General features: G+C 39.2%; 2 protein-coding genes across 4 annotated transcripts; both read right to left on the bottom strand.

The window, feature by feature from the left end:
• Window positions 1–175: 175 nt before the first annotated feature.
• On the bottom strand, window positions 176–3,687 carry mrpl35 (mitochondrial ribosomal protein L35). Of its 2 annotated transcripts, none has more exons than XM_017711789.2 (4): window positions 3,594–3,687; window positions 2,850–3,009; window positions 1,868–2,012; window positions 176–517 (listed from the first exon to the last, which is right to left on the bottom strand). In XM_017711789.2, the coding sequence occupies exons 1-4, from the start codon at window positions 3,625–3,627 to the stop codon at window positions 335–337; spliced, it is 522 nt and encodes a 173-aa protein (XP_017567278.1). In that variant the 5' UTR covers window positions 3,628–3,687; the 3' UTR covers window positions 176–334. The 2 variants fall into 2 exon arrangements, with proteins under 2 accessions (XP_017567278.1, XP_017567277.1); XM_017711788.2 differs by having other exon boundaries at window positions 3,591–3,642.
• A 1,247-nt stretch (window positions 3,688–4,934) lies between these two features.
• Window positions 4,935–13,207, bottom strand: si:dkey-21a6.5 (proprotein convertase subtilisin/kexin type 5). 2 transcript variants are annotated; one of them, XM_017711783.1, is made up of 9 exons: window positions 12,789–13,207; window positions 10,375–10,542; window positions 9,673–9,811; window positions 9,475–9,563; window positions 9,152–9,215; window positions 8,605–8,693; window positions 6,979–7,091; window positions 5,862–6,018; window positions 4,935–5,730 (listed from the first exon to the last, which is right to left on the bottom strand). In XM_017711783.1, the coding sequence occupies exons 1-9, from the start codon at window positions 12,835–12,837 to the stop codon at window positions 5,573–5,575; spliced, it is 1,026 nt and encodes a 341-aa protein (XP_017567272.1). In that variant the 5' UTR covers window positions 12,838–13,207; the 3' UTR covers window positions 4,935–5,572. The 2 variants fall into 2 exon arrangements, with proteins under 2 accessions (XP_017567272.1, XP_017567273.1); XM_017711784.1 differs by having other exon boundaries at window positions 10,375–10,539.
• Between the last annotated feature and the right edge of the window lie 5,496 nt (window positions 13,208–18,703).

Raw genomic sequence — 18,703 nt, 5'->3', positions numbered from 1 at the left:
ACAATAGCCTTGTGTGGGAAAAGAACCTGATGTAAAATGGTAGACTGATCTCTGTCAGAGACCCTTCAAATGTATCTGATGGTGTGTTGACCTCAGCTATTAAAAGGGAGACAGAATATCAATCCATGACTGCTCTGATTTCATTTCAGCCACTGTATAAAAGATTTAACAGTTATCATGGACAATCAGTACAGTTTTATTTTTTGAACCATGGTTATTTACACTAATCATGATGGATGCACATGCGACAACAGCAGAAATTCTTGTAGATTTTAACAATAACCATTTTCTTCATACACCAGGACAAGACTAACATGCTGAGAGGGTTTTACCCTTAGAAGTTGACCCTATCGTGGTATTTCTGGTAAGGGTCATTAAGGTACCAGTTTCTTCTTTTCCAAAAGGATGTGGTCATTTTGTCTAGTTTTTTGCATTGAGTCTTGTTACAGAATACATGTTCCCTTAAACGCTTTTTTCGGACTGCTGCCTTCTTCCAAAGTTTCTTCTTGTATCCAGCCTGAAAACCAGTCACAACAAAAGAAAATTATTCATTATCTTTGGTAAACTGTAATGGTATTAGTGCTACCATAGTTTGCATATAAGGTTTTCTTGATTCACCAAAGAACCTGAGGTTTGACTCAAAGTTGACAAATCCCCTAATTTTAATCACGTTTTAAATTTCCTTTTATATTTCTTAATTAACAAACTAACAACACAATTACTGCCTCTAATAACTTTGCAACTAAGACTAAACTATACTTATCGATTAATTAAACCAAGCCAGATTACATAGCATGATAAAGCTGAACTGTAATAAGTATAATGTCATTTGCAGTTTACCTTCTTGGAATCATCCTTACAAATTTTGAAGTGCACCCACATAAAGGATATTCAGTTCCCAGTGTGCTTCACAAGTGATGCACTACACGTAATGGTGTAAAATGGAATAGTGTTCAAACTTAGACAGAGAATTACTAGCTAGCTTGGGCTGAGAAGTGATATTATGGAATTTAATGATCATTTAAATAAGTGCTGATTGTTAGCAAATAATTACACACACATACATACTTTGAACACCACTTGGAAAGATTATTATATGTATTTTTTCTGGTAGAGAACAAAATGGACAAGCTTGTCCAGAGAAGCATTCTGAGAATGCTGTATCCTAAGATGATCGTGCAAACTGATAGAACAGATGGTATGTAACAACATTTACATTCCATGTATGTTTATATTAAAATATGTAACAGATTGACATTTTTCATGATATATGTAATTGGGAGTGGGCTTTACATGTAAAAAATATCAATGTTATATTACGATTAATACCACCTTTAATAGAGATGTTCTTAGCTTGTGTTAGATGGCAGAAGCTTGTTGCTCTCTCTCTATCTCTCTCTCTGTATAAACTCTTTAAATGCAATCAGTCAGCTGATAAAATCTTAATGACAATGAAGGCTGTTAGTGGCTATTCACTCATAGCATTCATTGTTGTCTCAGAGTGGACAGCCCTAGCCAAAACTGAATCTGAATCATATTAAGCAGATAAAGTACAAGAAACCTGGGTTTAAAGCGATATACCGAACTCAACTCAAGTGTCGTATGCTGAGAACAGAGCAAGTGATAAAAAATGCAGTTAAAGAGTTGAGTCAAATATGGATTTGGCAAATATGTAAATACTGTTCACTGGCACTTTATAAATGACAATAATATGTAGCAAAAGCAAAATCACAAGAAAAAGCAGGAACTCAGTCTCACTGGCATGAAAATGTACTATACTGAAATATACATGCTTAAATGGCTATTAATTCAGTGGACAAATATCAGTTGAAAAAACATTAAATGTGGATATGGCATTTTGCTTTACCTTCCTCCTCACCCACAGGCCACAGTGCAGTCGGAGGAACCTCTTCACCACAGACCTCACTGTTTTCCTCTTGCCTTTCCTTAAACTATAGTATGTTAGATTTCTACTGGGCTGAAGCATCAGTGACGGGATGAGGGGAGTGACACTGAAGATGACAAAAAAAATGTAATAAAATATCACAAGCCTGCGTTACACTTCTGATCTCAGTCAAACTCAAAACACGATGGGCGTGAATCTGAAATGAAATCAGATTTTTATATTGAAAATACCTTTTGAAAGATGATATAGAGCTGCAATTTTAATTTTTAAATTTCAACATTGTCTTTAAAGTCTTTAAGAGGGAAAATTTAACCTAAAAATGCAGAACTTGTGAACAGGCAGTCTGGCACATTTCATTCATTCAGTATTCAAGTACTCAAGTGTGAAAAAATGGATGTGTGGGGCTTCTTGGCAGAAAAAAAAAACCTGAAGCATGATTTATAGAAAACCAAATTTCAATCGTAATATTGGTCAGATAACACACAATGAGACACTTTACCCAAAATCATTCAGCCCTACATCACCGGGAAAACAATCATGTCCTGATTACGGCCAACAAAGCTGAATATCTCTGATGCTTTTGTTTTCACACTGTTAAGTTTTGAAGCATTTGACTGAAAAACATCACCAGAGAGTATTTTGTACACGATTCTAATGACATACAGGTCAAGAGAAGCAGCAAAATCTCAAAAATCAGGAGCATGCATGACTGCCACTGTGTAAAAGTGATGCAGTATGATCAACAAAGCAGAATGCTTCTACAGGGCTAGATAAATAAATACAGTGACTGCAAGCAATGTTTATAGCAAATGTGTGTATTTGCATCAGTGACGGCATGAACAGACATGAACATGAGAAATACTGGATATCTACGAATTCTCATATTGGTGCATGTAGAAAAGCTTTCAACTTCACAGGTGGGACTGGTTTCTGATGTACCTACCGATGAAGTACAGTGTGCTGCTGAAAGCCATAGCCAGCAACAGGAGGTTTAAATCCTGTCTGTCTCTGGACAAGGGTGGAGAAGCGAGGAGACAGCTGGGTGACCCCTGCTGCATGGTGAAGACAACTTCTTCCCAGCAATGTCAGAGGCCTCAGCAGTCCTGCGAACGGCATGCAGATGTGGTTACGGCACCAGTCTGTGCAGAAATGCTACCCTGACTATGATACTTTAAGTCTAGTCTCTATAAATGACGAAGACGTAGTGAGCTTCCTAATCAGCTTCTTGTTCCAATGTTATTGTTTCACCTTAAATGGTGAAGTCGTGACCAGAACGTTACTGCTTCACTATTTAAGGTGGAACGGCAAAATTGGAACAAGAAGCTGGAGAGTGTTCAAATGGCTGGTCTCGCCTGTAGCTGCTGCTTGTTAGCAAACTAATGTTTAGCTGAGAAATGTCCTATTCGCGCATGTTTCGTTGTATTAAGAAGTCGTGTGATGTCTACCGCAGCTGGTGAACAGGCTGAGCCTCGACCTGATGAAGCTAACTTCACCGTTTAGTTCGCTAATGCGCAGCACGAGCATGCTAAGCTAAGCTAAGCAATGTGTGCACAGAAAGGCCTGAGGACAAATGAGCACAACCGCTCAAATAACCTCACAGCATTCAACGAATTAAAGCCGAATAACACAAACCACAGCTTAGCGCAGCTGCTCTAAAATGGAAAGTTAGAAGCTTTTACACGACTACCTGAGAGACCTCTAGCCAAGGTGGCCGTCATCATCGAGCTTCCCGGCGACCCTGAACTACCGTGCGCGGCTTGGACAAACAGAACGCTGCGTGGAAAAGTCGTCGGGGGGGGAAAAGGTCCAACCAAAATTCCTCAATGTGAGATCCGAATAATCCATCCATCTAAAAGATTCTGTCTTCACAAAAATGTATTCTCGTAACGAATACATCAAATATGACACAATTGCTTTTTATTTTAATATTATTTTAAGCTAAAAGAAATACATTAAAAGTTACACACACACATACACACACACACACACACACACACACATATATATATATATATATATATATATATGTGTGTGTGTGTGTGTGTGTGTGTGTGTGTGTTAGTGTGGTGTGGTGGTGTGTTAGTGTGGGTTGCGCTGGTATGAGTGGATCAGACACAGCAGTGCTGCTGGAATTTTTAAACACTGTGTCCACTCACTGTCCACTCTATTCAGACACTCCTTGTCAGTCCACCTTGTAGATGTAAAGTCAGAAACGACAGTTCATCTGCTGCACAGTTTGAGTCCTTCATCAGAGGTCACTGGACGCTGCCCACAGGACGCTGTTCACTGGATATTTTTGGTTGGTGGACTATTCTCAGTCCAGCAGTGACACTGAGTGTTCACTCAGACCAGTGCAACATATAATAACACACCACCACCACATCAGTGTTACTGCAGTACTGAGAATGATTCACTACCCAAACAGTACCTGCACTTTGAAGGTCCATGTGGGTCCTGATCACTGAAGAACAGGGTAAAAGGGGGCTAAGAATGTATGCAGAGAAACAGATGGACTACAGTCTGTAATCGTAGAACTACAAAGAGCAGCTATATAGTGAGTAGAGCTGATAAAATGGACAATGACCATAGAAACAGGGAGTTGGCCATAATGTTATGACTGATCTGTGTATAAATGTATAATAATGATTGGCATCTGTTAATTAAACACACTGTGCAACAACTGATAAAAAAAATAGATCATTGCACATGCCTGTTCAGGCTGAATGATATGAACAAATCATCATAATGAAAATATATTGGCACACAGCACGATGGTGGTATGTCTTACTGTAATATATTTAAATGTACTAGCATACACTGTCACATAGGTAGAGACTGGAATGTGCGATTTTGATTAGTCATTTACATTTTCAAAATCATGCAAACACCTTGATTCAGCAAAAAAGAAAACTCATTGGGAGCATCTGAGATCAGAGCTAATTTACATATTACACAAAGTACAATGCAACACTGCGATAACAAAACATACTGTTAATCCAAATTACAATAAAATCAAACACATAGGCAGTTATTAGAAAATTGTGCAAAGCCTTTTATTCCAGCACCTGCCCCTGAACTTTCATAAAATGTGCTTAAAAATTAAAAATTAAATACAAGGAATAACTCACTTACAGAACAAACAATTCCTAACATAGGTAATAAAAAACAAGTGGCACCAGTGAATAAATACAATCTATGGGCAACAAAGACAGAGTCCAGCGCATAATCAAAATCTTGACAACACTAATGTAAAGTCCAGTGCAATATGTAAACAACACAAAAACAAAGTACCAAGTAACAGTGTCTCCCACTCATTTGCATTTACAGTCAAGAAGTCAAATTTACATTTCAGACATAATTAGAGATGTGGTCCAAACAAACTACATGTACAGAGAAAATGCATCTACAAGTAGACCTGTTACTTTCACTGAGTCAAAGTTTTAGTACCAGACAGCACAGCACATTATAGTAAAAGAAAGTTTGATTTGTCTGAGTGAACATTCAGAGACAAAACCTGTGCAGCTAAGAACATCTAAGAACAGCTGAGAACTGCAGCCCCTTGTTTTTCATCTCTGTCCATTTTCAGAAGAAGTCCAACTGTCCAATATTTGAGCTTGCACTGGCGTGACAGATTTTGGCGTTGCTTTTGTGTACATGACACTCGTGTCACCATCCTGCATACACAGGCTCTGCATCACATGAGACTCCATACAAACGGGCTGGCGGTCTATCCTTCCGTAAAAGGGGGGCACGAGAGAGAGACAGTTCACTGTCTGTATCCCTCCTCCTCCGCAAAACCAGGAGGATGATGAACAGAAGAGCCACTGAAGAGATGGAGATCAGAGAGAGAGAGAGATCAGAGAAAGAGAGACAGATCTGCTTGCAGGTCTGTGAACATTTAAGGGTTAAAAAAGTTAATTTATTATAATGAAAAGCTCTATGAAATTGTTCACACCTCCACCTCCAATGACCAGTAGAGCTATGGTGACCGGAGCAAGCTCACACGTGTCTCCAACCTTTCTGAAAAATGTCTCCATGCAGTAACCTGGCGCAGTGCTGCCCTCTGGGCAGAATGCATCACCAGGGCACTGTATTGGATTCACATCTGGACTCTGGAAGCCAAGGGGACAGGAGGTAGTTCAGTCACAGATGAAACCACACCCACACCCACACACACACTTTCTAAGCCGCTTCTCCCCCCTCAGGGTCGTGAGACTAAACCAGATTTTCTAAATTAAATATGCCTCATATGGTTAGCTACATTAGCAAGAGCAACAAAAAGGTCTTTGTATCATGTTCTGGATGAGAGGTTAGGTCACTGTATCCAAAACATCCTGTGTGTTTGTGTGTGTGTGTGCACGCACACAAGTGTGTGTTTGTCTTTATACACTTGCAGGACAAAAATGACCTGATTATTACAGAAGAAACAGAGAACAATAGGAGTAATATGCCTAGTCAGGATCAACAACCTATTCAAAAGTAGCCTGCGTAATTTTTTTTTAAACCAAAAGCACAAAATAATTTATTTTTGGTTACTGGGGTTAAGGTAGGTGTTAGGCAGGACTTGCTACCCATGGCTACAGCATTTTGTTTTTATTTAATTTTTCCACCAAACCAGCAGAATAGTCACTGCTTCATAAATTTCCACCCTAATAACAAAAACTATTTTTCACTCTCTATTCAGGGCCTGTTTGCTTAGCGAAAAGAACTTCGTCAGTTTATATTTTGTGATAATTTGCCAAATGTGATGTGAACATTACCAACACCACAGCCATCGTTATGGAAATGAAAAAGAAATCTATATGAGCATTTTTGCATAGAGACAAATTATTAAAATACAGCTTTAGTGCCAGTGGGCTGGATAAAAATGGGTAACCACTGAACCAATGATTAACATTCAGTGTAGGTTGAAGGCTATAAATTAGACAACAAAAATGTAAACTGAAAGTTGATTCAAAATATGAAGTGACATGGTAATGGCTTATGACATGGTAAAAAAAAAATACACACACGCACACACACACACACACACACACAGATATTCTATGTTACTGGTGGTAATAATGACTCACAGGACAGTAATGGTTTTCAGGGCAGATGTCACAGTTCTCCTGGCCCCAGTTGATTTGATAGAAACCACTGCCACAGATCTGACACACTGTTTGATGGGAGGGCTTGTGCATACCTGCCCAACATGTACACATTAACACAGTCAGACAAACACACCACACAATGTGACATGTTATACAATAGTACTTAACATGTAGTTACATTCAGCACCAAAACAAAGCTTTGTAAATGTAGTGCACAATTCTGCTGATTATCTTCTTTCACAAAAGCTGTTTTTAAAAAGCTATTCTCACAGCAGGGCTGGACGAATATTTAAATTCATTATGATGATATATGATATGGATCACAATATTTTGACAGTGTCAAGAGTGTAGTAGTGTACTCTATACACAATCACATACTGTACTGCATTAAGTCCACTTAAATCAGACTAATTATGCTTTCTTTAAATGAAGTATGCAGTTGGTCTTTAAGGACGGACAATATCCAGGAAAAGTACTTCATATTCAAATAGTTTGAAATGGACCTTCATAAAATGGATTATTATAATGTAGGCCAACTCAGAGACTTTCATGCATTCACCAAATTGAGCTGTTTACCTATCATATTCAACACCTCCATTACAGCTGTGTATCATTCACATCTGCTTTCTTTTTTCATTTTGTGCTTTTGACAGTGATGGCCAGTTGTCATTCACAGTATTACTCATTAAGATCCACTATTACTCATTTGTCTGCTTTCATTAATTTCAATAGCACATGTACATGAACCACAACAGTATTTAATGGATCTGATTTGCAAAGTTTTCTCATGTACCCCAAATTTAGTACATTAGCCAAGACATATTTGGCACCTGAAGCTAATTTTTTTTTAGATTTGCACTGGAAGTACAAGGGTAATTACGCTAATAAATAGTCAACATCTAGGTGACAAAAGCTTTTTAGCTAAAATGAAAAACTAAAGAAGCAAATGTCACGCACAAAACTTTTTTTGCTCAATCAATATTTTAAGCAGGTATCACTAATGTTCAGTAATCGGTGGATTTAAAGAAGCCAGAACACTTGACTAAAAGCAGAGATATGTCCCACAGTAAAGTACTATCCAGTACTACATAATTAGTGTTCTATAAGGAGTTGTGTATGAATCAATAAACACAATGTAACGTGTCTTTAGTTTGGGAATTTACAACCAACAGTCAACAATTCCAAATAAAGATATGACTTTTTTTCTGTAATTTTCACTTTTTTTTGTTTTATTATTCAGAGTCACACCTGAGGAAAAACAATATATCAGCTTAATTTAAGCCAAGTAAAGGCATGCTCGAGTGCCTTCATACTTAAGCAATAAATATAAAAAGAATATGACTGTATTTTCACATGAGATTAATATAACCTGGTCCCCCCCGCCCGATACATTTTTAAATTTAAATCAGCTGGTATCATTACTGATGTGGGAGGGCATAGTCTGTAAAAACAGAACGACATGGCGAATACAGACAGGACTAAAATCACTGACCCACAACAGTAATAATTAAGTTATCACACCTCCTCATATAAAACAATTTCCACCTGAATAGCACTTAAATGAGTAGCATGAAATCCATAGGTTAGGAATAGGTTAGAGGTTACCTGGGCGACAGGGGGTGCACTCTTGAGTACCAATCTGCAAGGCTTCAGAGCCAGCAGGACAGATTTTGCATTGAGAGCATCTAGTGGAGCTGTTACACAGGAAACGACAAATACAGCACATGCCACTTTATTCAACACAGTGCCACTGATTATAATATTATACCAGGTTAAGGCATTGTAATTTCAGTCTTGTGACTGCAAGAATTTCTAGAGGAAAATAAACTAATCGTGGCCTTTACTGTGCCTCAGGTTTGGCTACTTAATATCCCAGAGCGAGAGGCATGTGACACTGCTCTGCAGTCCAAGCAAGCTTAAAGGGTAAGAAAGGAGCATTATGATAAAATTAAGCACTATAATACGCACTGTTACTTATTCTATAGCATTGAATGCATAATGGTATATATAGCCAGCTTACACAGCAATGCAAGCTAGTTATATATTAATGTTATTAAATTTTGAAGAAAATAAAGCCTTCTTTTGTTTGGCTCACTACAAATGTGAATGGGACCCTTAATGCTAGAACAATTGTCCACAAAAGATCACTTACTTGCAGTATGTACCTACTGGACATGGGTTACAAGAGGTGGCATTCTGCTCTGATGTATAAAAACCTACAAAAAAAAAGAAAAACTTTACAAATCTGGGTCAAACATTCCATGCACATAGCTATTTTGATGCTGTTGTAACCATGTCACAGTTTTCCCAGACCCAGACTAAGCCCAAGTCTAGACTAAATGAGGTTTTTAAAAGTGAAACACAACATTGGCATTGCAAAGTAGGCCAAGACTAGGCTTAATCTATACTCAGGAAACAGACCTAAGTCTATTTCCAATTGACTGTGTGTTATTCAGTAGAATCCTAAATGGTTACCTGATGTGCAAGCCCTACATGAGAAGGAGCCAGTGTTATTATTGTAGGAACCAGGAGGGCACATTTGGCACACAGGGCTACCTGTGATGCTGAGGAGAACGTGAAAAAGAAAAAAAACACAGATGAGCTTGATTATGTGGTATGCTGAGTCATGGAGCCAAGCAACACTGCTGATATACATTGTTGGTGATCACTCACTTGGTGTAGAAGCCTGGTGTACAGGGCAGACATGTCTCCTGGCCTGCTAGTGGCTGATAGAAGCCCTGAAAGCAGGGTAAACAGGCCCCAGGAAACATGCACAGCCCTTTCTCTGGACAACATGAACACAGCAAAGTCTCTGACAGAAAAAGCACAAAAGATTGTTTTTCCTTTTTTTCATTTAAGCTGTTCTCTTTTTACCTTTTACATGACTGACTTTATTATAGCTACCTCACAGCTCTTTAACCTTCAACCAAAAATAAAAGAACCTGCTATTAGTATTAGTAATATTATTTAGAACTTATTTACCAATATTGTGTCAGAGAACCACTCTCACTGATTTGTTTTAATTTATGCATTTTTGGATCATGTTGCTTGTTTAACAAGTGAATTTGAATTCTGCAAATGGATGTTTGGACGATGTATATATAACTGGTGAAATTCTACATAAATCTAAGCATCATTACATTTAACTGAACATATTGTTCCCAATGCTTCAGTTTTTCTATAATCATTGTATAATCCAGTGTTTTCTGATAATATTTGATTTTTCTTTCCCATTTATTCCCTTTTATTTGGGCTTAGTTATGGAAAGCCCTACTAATAGCATAATATATCTTGCTTTGTATTTTGTTTTACAGTAACTTCATCATTTGCAATGGTTGTAAATCAGCATTCTCACTATAGGACTAGGCTACTCACCATTGTTGTTGTAAAAGCCTGGAGCACAGGCTTTGCAGGTGGATGTGTTAAGAGCAGAGCAACCAGGAGCAGTGGTGCTGAGCATGATGGGAGAGGTGGTGGTCACGTTCACACTGACTGTGGTGGCCGTCACAGCAGGAGTGAGGGTGGTCTGGCTCCTCACCACTACTATATGCAAGCATAAGATATTGTAATGGAAAGAAAAAACAAACAACCGACTAAATAGCTTAGCAAAGAGTGAACAACACAGGTAACTGCTAATTTAGTGCTGTGAACTGCAGTTCACACAATGTGAATGGGCATATTTTATTATGTAGCTCTCCATTAGTAGACAGACAATGTTGCTTGTTCTACAAATTTGGCACAGGCAGCATTTATTCAGATGGGTTTGAGCTCCAGTGGTTTCAATGTTTGGCTATTTCTTCGATTTAAGGACTGAGTAGACTGACAGGGATCAGTTTACATGTTGGAATAATAGAACAATATCTGCATTACACCAAGCGTATTAGCTTGTACAGAATTAAGAGTTTTTTCTAATGCGCTGACCTAGAAACAACAGTTATTGAACACTGCACAGACCACTGCAAAAACAGATTCACAAGACTCAGTGCAACAGACGCCCAACAAGTCTGCATGATAAGAAAATAAATATGGTAATAGAAAACCAAGTGATACACATTTGGTTTTACAATAGGCTGAGCCAACTCGAGTCTTATGCAACCAAGCAATGATTTCTAGTGTTCTTATAGAAACAAATTCCAAGGGCTTTCTATCAATTATTGTAAAATTCATAAATGTTTCAGCAGAAATCATTAAGAACATACAAATTTATGTCTATGTTGCTTTAGGTCTTGATGGATTAGTCTGTAAATGATGAAGAATAGGTTTTCTGAGGGTCAGCAGAGAAGGAAACAGTGTCTTTATTGTGGGAGTAATCACATTAAGCATGTGGTTGGCTGCTCTCCTGAGTTAGAGAGACACCCACTTCAGATATGCAGTAATTCTGAGAGGTTGGTCATATGACTCCATCAGCCTCCATAGACGCTAAGAATAGTGAAAGAAAGGCCATTTCTCAGTTTTTCCCCTGTCATAAGTTTCCCTAGATGCACTGGAAAATTTGAAAGTCATTTCCATTGTGAAAATACCCTCTTAAATTGAAAAAGGAAAGTTTTCCTCCTCAGCTCAGTTGTCTCAGTTGTAGTCATTACCAATTTCTAAACCTTAAGCTCATTTTGTATTTCAGTGTAAAGCTATAAAAAAATAAGAAAACTGTTATTAATGGCTTCTGGAAACTGCATCACCAAAGGGCCAAAATTTGATTTGCTAAGAAACATTTTCTCTCATATGGACACTGTTCATTAGAGAAAGGAGGGAAAGATTTTTGAATATGAGCAATTTTAAAGGGAAGACCAAAGCTGAATCTCAAATACCTCCCTACTATCTACAAACTGCACTGCAAGTCAGGAAACTATGACTTGAGTACAAATAGAGCTTTAAATGTTAGATAGGAAAAGGTGCAGGTAATGACTGAATATAAATAAAACTTTCTCCTCAACATATAATACACTATTTGGGTGTAGTAGTCATTATTTATGACCTCCATAGTGTACTAGATAGGGGAAGAAAGCCTTGAGAATAAAATTACATTTACGGCATTTGGCTGACGCTCTTATGCAGAGCGACTTACAATTTGATCATTTTACACAGGTAGGTGAAGGTGGTGTTAGGAGTCTTGCCCAAGGACTCTTATTGGTATAGTGTAGGGTGCTTGTCCAAGCAGGGGATTGACTTCCAGTCTACAGCGTAGAAGGCAGAGGTGTTCCCCACTACACTATACCAACCATAAATCAGAGTAGACACTCAAAAGAAGACATCTCATTCCATTCCTTAGTACAGATCAATCCACATACACTAAATAAATGATACTAATTACATAAATTAAATACACATTATAAAACACATAAACTGTAAACCGCTCAAAAACTACATATTCATTGCTTGACATAGTTTGCACTTTAAATTCTACCTCTATTTTCTGACCAACAGTTACTGTTCATGCACATAATCTGTATTTACTGTTTAAGCACATGCGGTCTTTGAATTTTGTTTTTTGTGTTTGCACTATTTATTTTTTTTATCGATGCACTGGTGAAGCAGCCAGTTATACTTTATACGTTATACTTTACAACCCTGTATTGGTATACCTACAATTCAGCTGAACTGAATCGAACTGAAACGAACTGAATTGAATTTAATTTTAATTTAATTAAAAAACAGCTGGGAAAACTGTTCTGCTAGCAAGACAGCTGAAAGCCACTGAACAAGATGGCAAGCTGAGGAGTAAACTTGCCTTATCAGAGGATTTCTACAATCACAGACAGTCGACAACACACTGACACACAGACTGGACTCACCCAGCAGACAAGCTGCGGTCACAACAGCCCGGACTCCCCAGTGTGTCATGTTTTGTCCTTGAAGAATCACAGCGCCTGCTTATCGAGCTGAATTCATGGCTGTGCCTTCAAAACCGGCCAAAAGCAGCCGAGATTCGCACAGATCTGTTCACTCATTCCGTCTTTCGATGGCTCATCAGTGTCATATGATTACAGACTCATCATGTGATTTTGTTTCCTGAAGAAACTAACTAAGAGGATCTTTTTCAAGTGAGCGGCTACGAGCTGTTTATGAATTCAAATCCGTTTCCTTAAAACGCGAACGACTTAAACGCTCTGACAGAAAATTTGAAAGATGAACCAGACAGTTTGATCTGGAGGAGCGATCAACTAACCGGCGCAACCGAACCTTCGCAAACAAAATAAGACCTGATCTCCCAACAGCCCCCGCCCCCAGAGCAGAGCCACGCCCCTTCGCGCTGGGGCAGGGACGGGCTGGCTTAATGGGCATTCCGGATCTTTTCAGTTACTCAGATCAGTTGGCTCACCACACAAAGGAAAGCCAGCACTTTCGGCTCCTAAACCTCAGATAGCAGACTGGGCCAATTCAGGTTTACATGGACGAGCGTGGGTTTACATGGACGAGTGTGGGCCAGATGCTGGACTGCTGTGTATGATTTTGCCTCATATGTGCGTTTAAGGGCCAAATTCTGTCGTGAAAACATGTGACCCAACAATGTGGATGAAGGAAGAGGGCCACATACAGCTCAGTTAAGTAAAGTAAAAAAAAAAACATGGTTAATGTTAAGAAGATGGGGAAAAAAGAATAGAAATGCATGAAGTAGACGTGGGCTGTGATTTGGAGCTGCAGCTCATTGCGTTTTCACTGAAAATGCTTCACTGCATTCCCAGTTCTGGACTGCTATGCTTTTGGGGGTGGGGGGTGGGGGTAGTAAAACATAATGGGTGGGCATGTTGATAGTCATATTTTTTAAAGCCAGAAATATATTCAGGGCTTGATTTGTGCATGAATGATGTCAGCAGAGCTAATGATACGGGCTTAAATTGAAAACAGTTGATCTTTCAAAAGAACAAAATAATACTAATTCTGTAAAAAAATGTGTTTTTATGGGACATTCTTCACTTGAATTTCAACCAAGTTTCCCTTTTTATGGATTGTTTTTACTGTTTAAACCTTATTTAACTGAAAAAGAAGAAAAAGGTAAAATTATGTAAATACATAAAATGACACAAAAACAGCCTGTATTCTAAAAAGAACTCAGAACAAAGAATTTACAGAAGCAGTCTTCTGTTTCTTTTGGCAAATAATCTCACACACTCCTCCATATTCGGTTATTGACTTCTCATGGGCCAGAATCACTAATTTTTTTTTTCTTTCGTGTGGCATTGTGCGACGAAAGGAAGTAAGAACTCGTGACGGTGTAGAGAAAGAGCTTTAACATGAGGCTGAGGATATACCTATCACCAGCGCAGTCACATAAAGAGAATGCAGCACAGGAAAAGCTTCTTTTATAAGCCTGAAGATGGTTAAACACTGTTGAAAGGTCTGCTGATCCTGTTAAGAATTTCTTCTGCAGCATAGGCCTTGCCACGATTATTTCATTTCTCAGGCTTTCTGTGTCAGTAACTGCAAGTTGCTGCAAAGGGCCTAATAAGGCCAGATCAAGAAAAGAGCTAGAGTGAGGAAGGAGACCATTTACAGCTGTTTAAATGTTAGATAGGAAAAGGTGCAGGTAATGACAGTTTTATTTATATTCATTCTCCTCAACATATAATGCACTATTTGCACTATAAATCCAGATTTCGTCTACAGAATCTGTTCTCCATTTCAGCAATGGCTCTGTCCAAAATTTCCAGAAGGGACCTCCTCAAAGACTGACTTGGTGTATGGGATGAGCCAGCAGGTGTATGGCCTACAGTGGAAAGCACCAAACTGTCAGTCAACTGTGTGTTCATAGTCCTTTTCCACTTTGAAGGTGGACTCTCTGACATAGCTAGATCATTCAGGGAATCATCAGTACGTAAATCTTTTAAAGCTTTTAAAGATGCATTGATTACTTCCCCGGCCCTACAGAGGTCTACAGAATTGACTTGCAAGATTAAATTGGCTGGCTTCAAAATGACAAGAACTTTCAAAAGGAACTTTCCAATTTCAAAGAAATGATGTTTTCTCATCTGCACTAAGAGCCCTGATGCCTCTGTGCATAAATCCACAGGTGCATCAGAATTTTCAGACACATCAGACAGAACTTTTAAAATGACGTCTTCATTCTGCACTTAGCGTGTAGTCACATCAAAATGACTGGTCCACTGGATCTCAAGAAACTTTTTGAGAGGGGGGGTGTCATAATGCCGAACCACATAGTGTCACTGGAAAAATGAATGAAGTGTGCTAGATAGCTCAAAAAAGGATTTAGCACGTGAATCTGTTTGCATAGCATGGACCACCTTGAGCTGGTGATTGTGACAGTGAATGTAGGGAATTTCTCTGCCAAGTTTTCTTTAAAGCAGTGTCTGCACTCCACCTTTCACCACATTCGTTACAGCTGCTCCATCATAGCACTGGCTTATGATGTGAACAGCACAGTAACCTCCATCAGAGAGATGTTTTAGTATTTGATCAGTTATGTATTCAGCATCTAGCTGATCACAGTCAAGTAAGTCAATAAGATGCTCTTCTGGAACAGAATTACAGATGAACCTGATCATTAGGGAAAGGTTCTCAACATTGCACCTGTCTCGAGTTCCATCACTCTTTATACATACACCTGCTGTGTCTGCATTGTCATATTTGTTTTTAATCTCAATCAGCACCATCTTTGCTAGTGTGTCAATGATTTCATTTTGCATATATTTCGATGTATATTTTGCATTTTGAGGAATATGTTTTGCTATATCTGCCAATTTGGGGTCCTTGGACAAAGTATATTCAAAAAGCTTGATGAAAAGACCAGCTGATATGTCATCATTTTAACTTGACTCCTGGGTCCCACGAAAAGGCAGTTCATTTACAGCCAAAAACCGTACCACATCCTCTATGCTTCGAACATAGTAATGTTTTTTCTCTGTCTGAGTTGGACCTAATATACCAGCGAGAGTGTCACCGCTTGACTCTGTTTTTTTTCTGCCCACATAACCATAGCTCGTACATGACTCTGACTGGATGCATACTTCTGAAAGCCTTTATCACTGTCCAGTGCCGCTTTCCAGTTTGCAAATCCATGCTTTAGGAATGCTAACGCCGGTGGAGTCTGACATGATGTGGAGGAGCGCAGTCAGCTAACGCCGGGGGAGTCTGACATGATGTGGAGGAGCGCAGTCAGCTAACGCTGGTGGAGTCTGACATGATGTGGAGGAGCGCAGTCAGCTAACGCTGGTGGAGTCTGACATGATGTGGAGGAGCGCAGTCAGCTAACGCAGGTGGAGTCTGACATGATGTGGAGGAGCGCAGTCAGCTAACGCAGGTGGAGTCTGACATGATGTGGAGGAGCGCAGTCAGCTAACGCCGGGGGAGTCTGACATGATGTGGAGGAGCGCAGTCAGCTAACGCTGGTGGAGTCTGACATGATGTGGAGGAGCGCAGTCAGCTAACGCTGGTGGAGTCTGACATGATGTGGAGGAGCGCAGTCAGCTAACGCTGGTGGAGTCTGACATGATGTGGAGGAGCGCAGTCAGCTAACGCCGGGGGAGTCTGACATGATGTGGAGGAGCGCAGTCAGCTAACGCTGGTGGAGTCTGACATGATGTGGAGGAGCCTTCGGATGGGACACTGTTCAGTTGATTTTTTTGAAATCAGAAAATGATGCATTATAGGTTTTCCTACATCCATCCATCCATTTTCCAAGCCGCTTCTCCGTCAGGGTCGCGGGGGGGTGCCGGAGCCTATCCCAGCAGTCTTCGGGCGGAAGGCAGGATACACCCTGGACAGGTCGCCAGTCCATCACAGGGCAGGTTTTCCTACAATGTATATTTATTAAATGAAAAATGCACAAAATACATACAGAAAGGTATCAAGAAAGTTAAGTTCATGTTAAGAGAGATTAGCTGCTATGAACTAAGTTTTTTTTTTTTGCTACGAACTAAGTTAGCAGTTTGCTTAACAGCTAATTCCTAATAAAATAAGTTAAGCAACAAAAATATTACAAGCAAGTAACATTAAGCAACGGATCAGCACAGTTAAGCACAAGTTACCATGTGGAAGTCAAGTTTAAACTCAAAGAAGTATTTAATTTTCCCTTATATAGACCTGCCTCTCATGTTCACACTGACAGAACCTGTACTGCTATACCTAACTGCTCCAAGCGGTCTGCCAGTTTTATATGACTCAAAGAGCCAATCAGAAATAAGCAAGGAAATATCTTTACACTGCACAGCAAAATGCGTTTTTGTGATTGGTTCAGAGATAATTTTAAAAATACCTGTTGCTTGCATTGCTGTTGGGGGGGTCAAAGACAAAAATCTGGGGGGGGGGGCCTCTCAGCCCCCTTTAGTGCCAGCCCTGCTTCACTGACTTCCCAAAAGAGTAACTGTTTGGTCTCGATCTCTCTTAGTTTTTAGAGTTTTTGTGACTTATTTGATACCTCACTCCTCTCACAGGGCGTTTGGATTAGTGTTGTCACAATCAATAATAGTAATAGATCTTACCTGCTATCTGCTTTCTTTCATTAGTTTATAAGTTTAAACACTCAGGTCGCTGATGTTCAACCAAAAGATGGTCCTCTACGATCCATGAGTTGAAATCAAACACATCTCTTCACTATGTATTTTATGCTGTTTTTAACAGCAGCTTGTGCTGAGAGTCTATAAGGGTCAGTCGTTAAAATAGTCATTATGCTGACTGTATGGTGCAGATTTGCCTCTAGAAGAGAAGGAAAGCCAGCTTTATTAATGAATTCTGTCGATTGATCACAGAGCATGTTTCCGTCAGGAGTGAACTGAACAGTGTTCGTTTGGAGGCGGACCGAGACCAGTGGGTTTCTGCTGGACCGGTCCAGCTATGCTGCAGACCCCAATAAGGGTGTTTGTGTGTCAAAACGGAGAGAACTAAAGAAAAAGGTGTGCCAAGTCCTCACCAAACAAAGTGCCTTGAGAAACCTCGCCATCTCTGGCCAGCTGTCTGTAACCCGCTCATCTCAGACTGATGAAGTTTAATTAGTCCATGTTTTTTATTTGTACGTTTCTATTAATATTTCAAATGGTTATATAGTGAAAAGGTTTCATTTATACAATTTTAATGATTAAATTAACTTTTTTTCCACTAATGTTTTTATGACTTACAGTGACGTTACCGGCCCACTACGAATTACTGCCTCCTGCTGAGTACAGACCCGCAGACCACAGGTTGAGAAACTTGTGTAGTAGGCAATTGGGCCTAGGGCATTTCTTCAGTGTTAGTGCTCAGCATTAGTGTTGTCTTGTGACAACAGTAGCATGTTCTCTCATTGAGTTCGTCTTGTATGTAGCTTAATTTTTACTATGAATTTCTTAATGTTTATTAGAACAGAAACATTCTCATTTACAATTCATGCAGTTGTGGAGTTCTTGCCTCATTATTCAGTTTCTAGCTAAAGTAAAGCCCATATGTTCCAGACAAGCTGTTACTGGATTTCTGTGACTGCTTACAGCAGAACGACTTCCTAAGTAACAGAGGGCATTGAGTCTGCAGAAGGATCTGTTGGAAATGCAGATTGTGGTGTTATTTCAGATTGTCAGGTAAAGGAGTTTCTACAGTTTACAGTTCTTTTACAGTTCTACAGTTTTACAGTTCTACAGTTTAACACAAACTGTGTTATCTGGAAATCAGTTAAAGAAGTAAATGATAGCAGAATGATATCCTCATGCATCAAGAAGGGGACAGATTTTGATTAATATAGAATTTTAGGAATGCTTTTATTTTAGAACAAATATTTTTTAAA

Source organism: Pygocentrus nattereri, chromosome 10, assembly GCF_015220715.1.
Source record: "Pygocentrus nattereri isolate fPygNat1 chromosome 10, fPygNat1.pri, whole genome shotgun sequence".
Classification (NCBI taxonomy): Eukaryota; Metazoa; Chordata; class Actinopteri; order Characiformes; family Serrasalmidae; genus Pygocentrus; species Pygocentrus nattereri.
Note: the sequence above shows the minus strand (reverse complement) of the source record. Positions and strands in the feature narration are given on the sequence as shown.

What these genes read in the sequence shown, in the direction of transcription:
- mrpl35 (XM_017711788.2), bottom strand. Translation starts at nt 3,627, where the DNA reads ATGATGACGGCCACCTTGGCTAGAGGTCTCTCAGGTA. An exon ending in CAGCACACTGTACTTCATCG is followed by an intron (nt 2,013 to 2,849) that starts GTAGGTACATCA and finishes TGTCATCTTCAG; the next exon opens with TGTCACTCCCCTCATCCCGT. An exon ending in GCCTGTGGGTGAGGAGGAAG is followed by an intron (nt 518 to 1,867) that starts GTAAAGCAAAAT and finishes ACTGGTTTTCAG; the next exon opens with GCTGGATACAAGAAGAAACT.
- si:dkey-21a6.5 (XM_017711783.1), bottom strand. Translation starts at nt 12,837, where the DNA reads ATGACACACTGGGGAGTCCGGGCTGTTGTGACCGCAGCTTGTCTGCTG. An exon ending in ATGTAGGGCTTGCACATCAG is followed by an intron (nt 9,216 to 9,474) that starts GTAACCATTTAG and finishes TTTTTTTTGTAG; the next exon opens with GTTTTTATACATCAGAGCAG. An exon ending in CCAGTAGGTACATACTGCAA is followed by an intron (nt 8,694 to 9,151) that starts GTAAGTGATCTT and finishes CCTGTGTAACAG; the next exon opens with CTCCACTAGATGCTCTCAAT.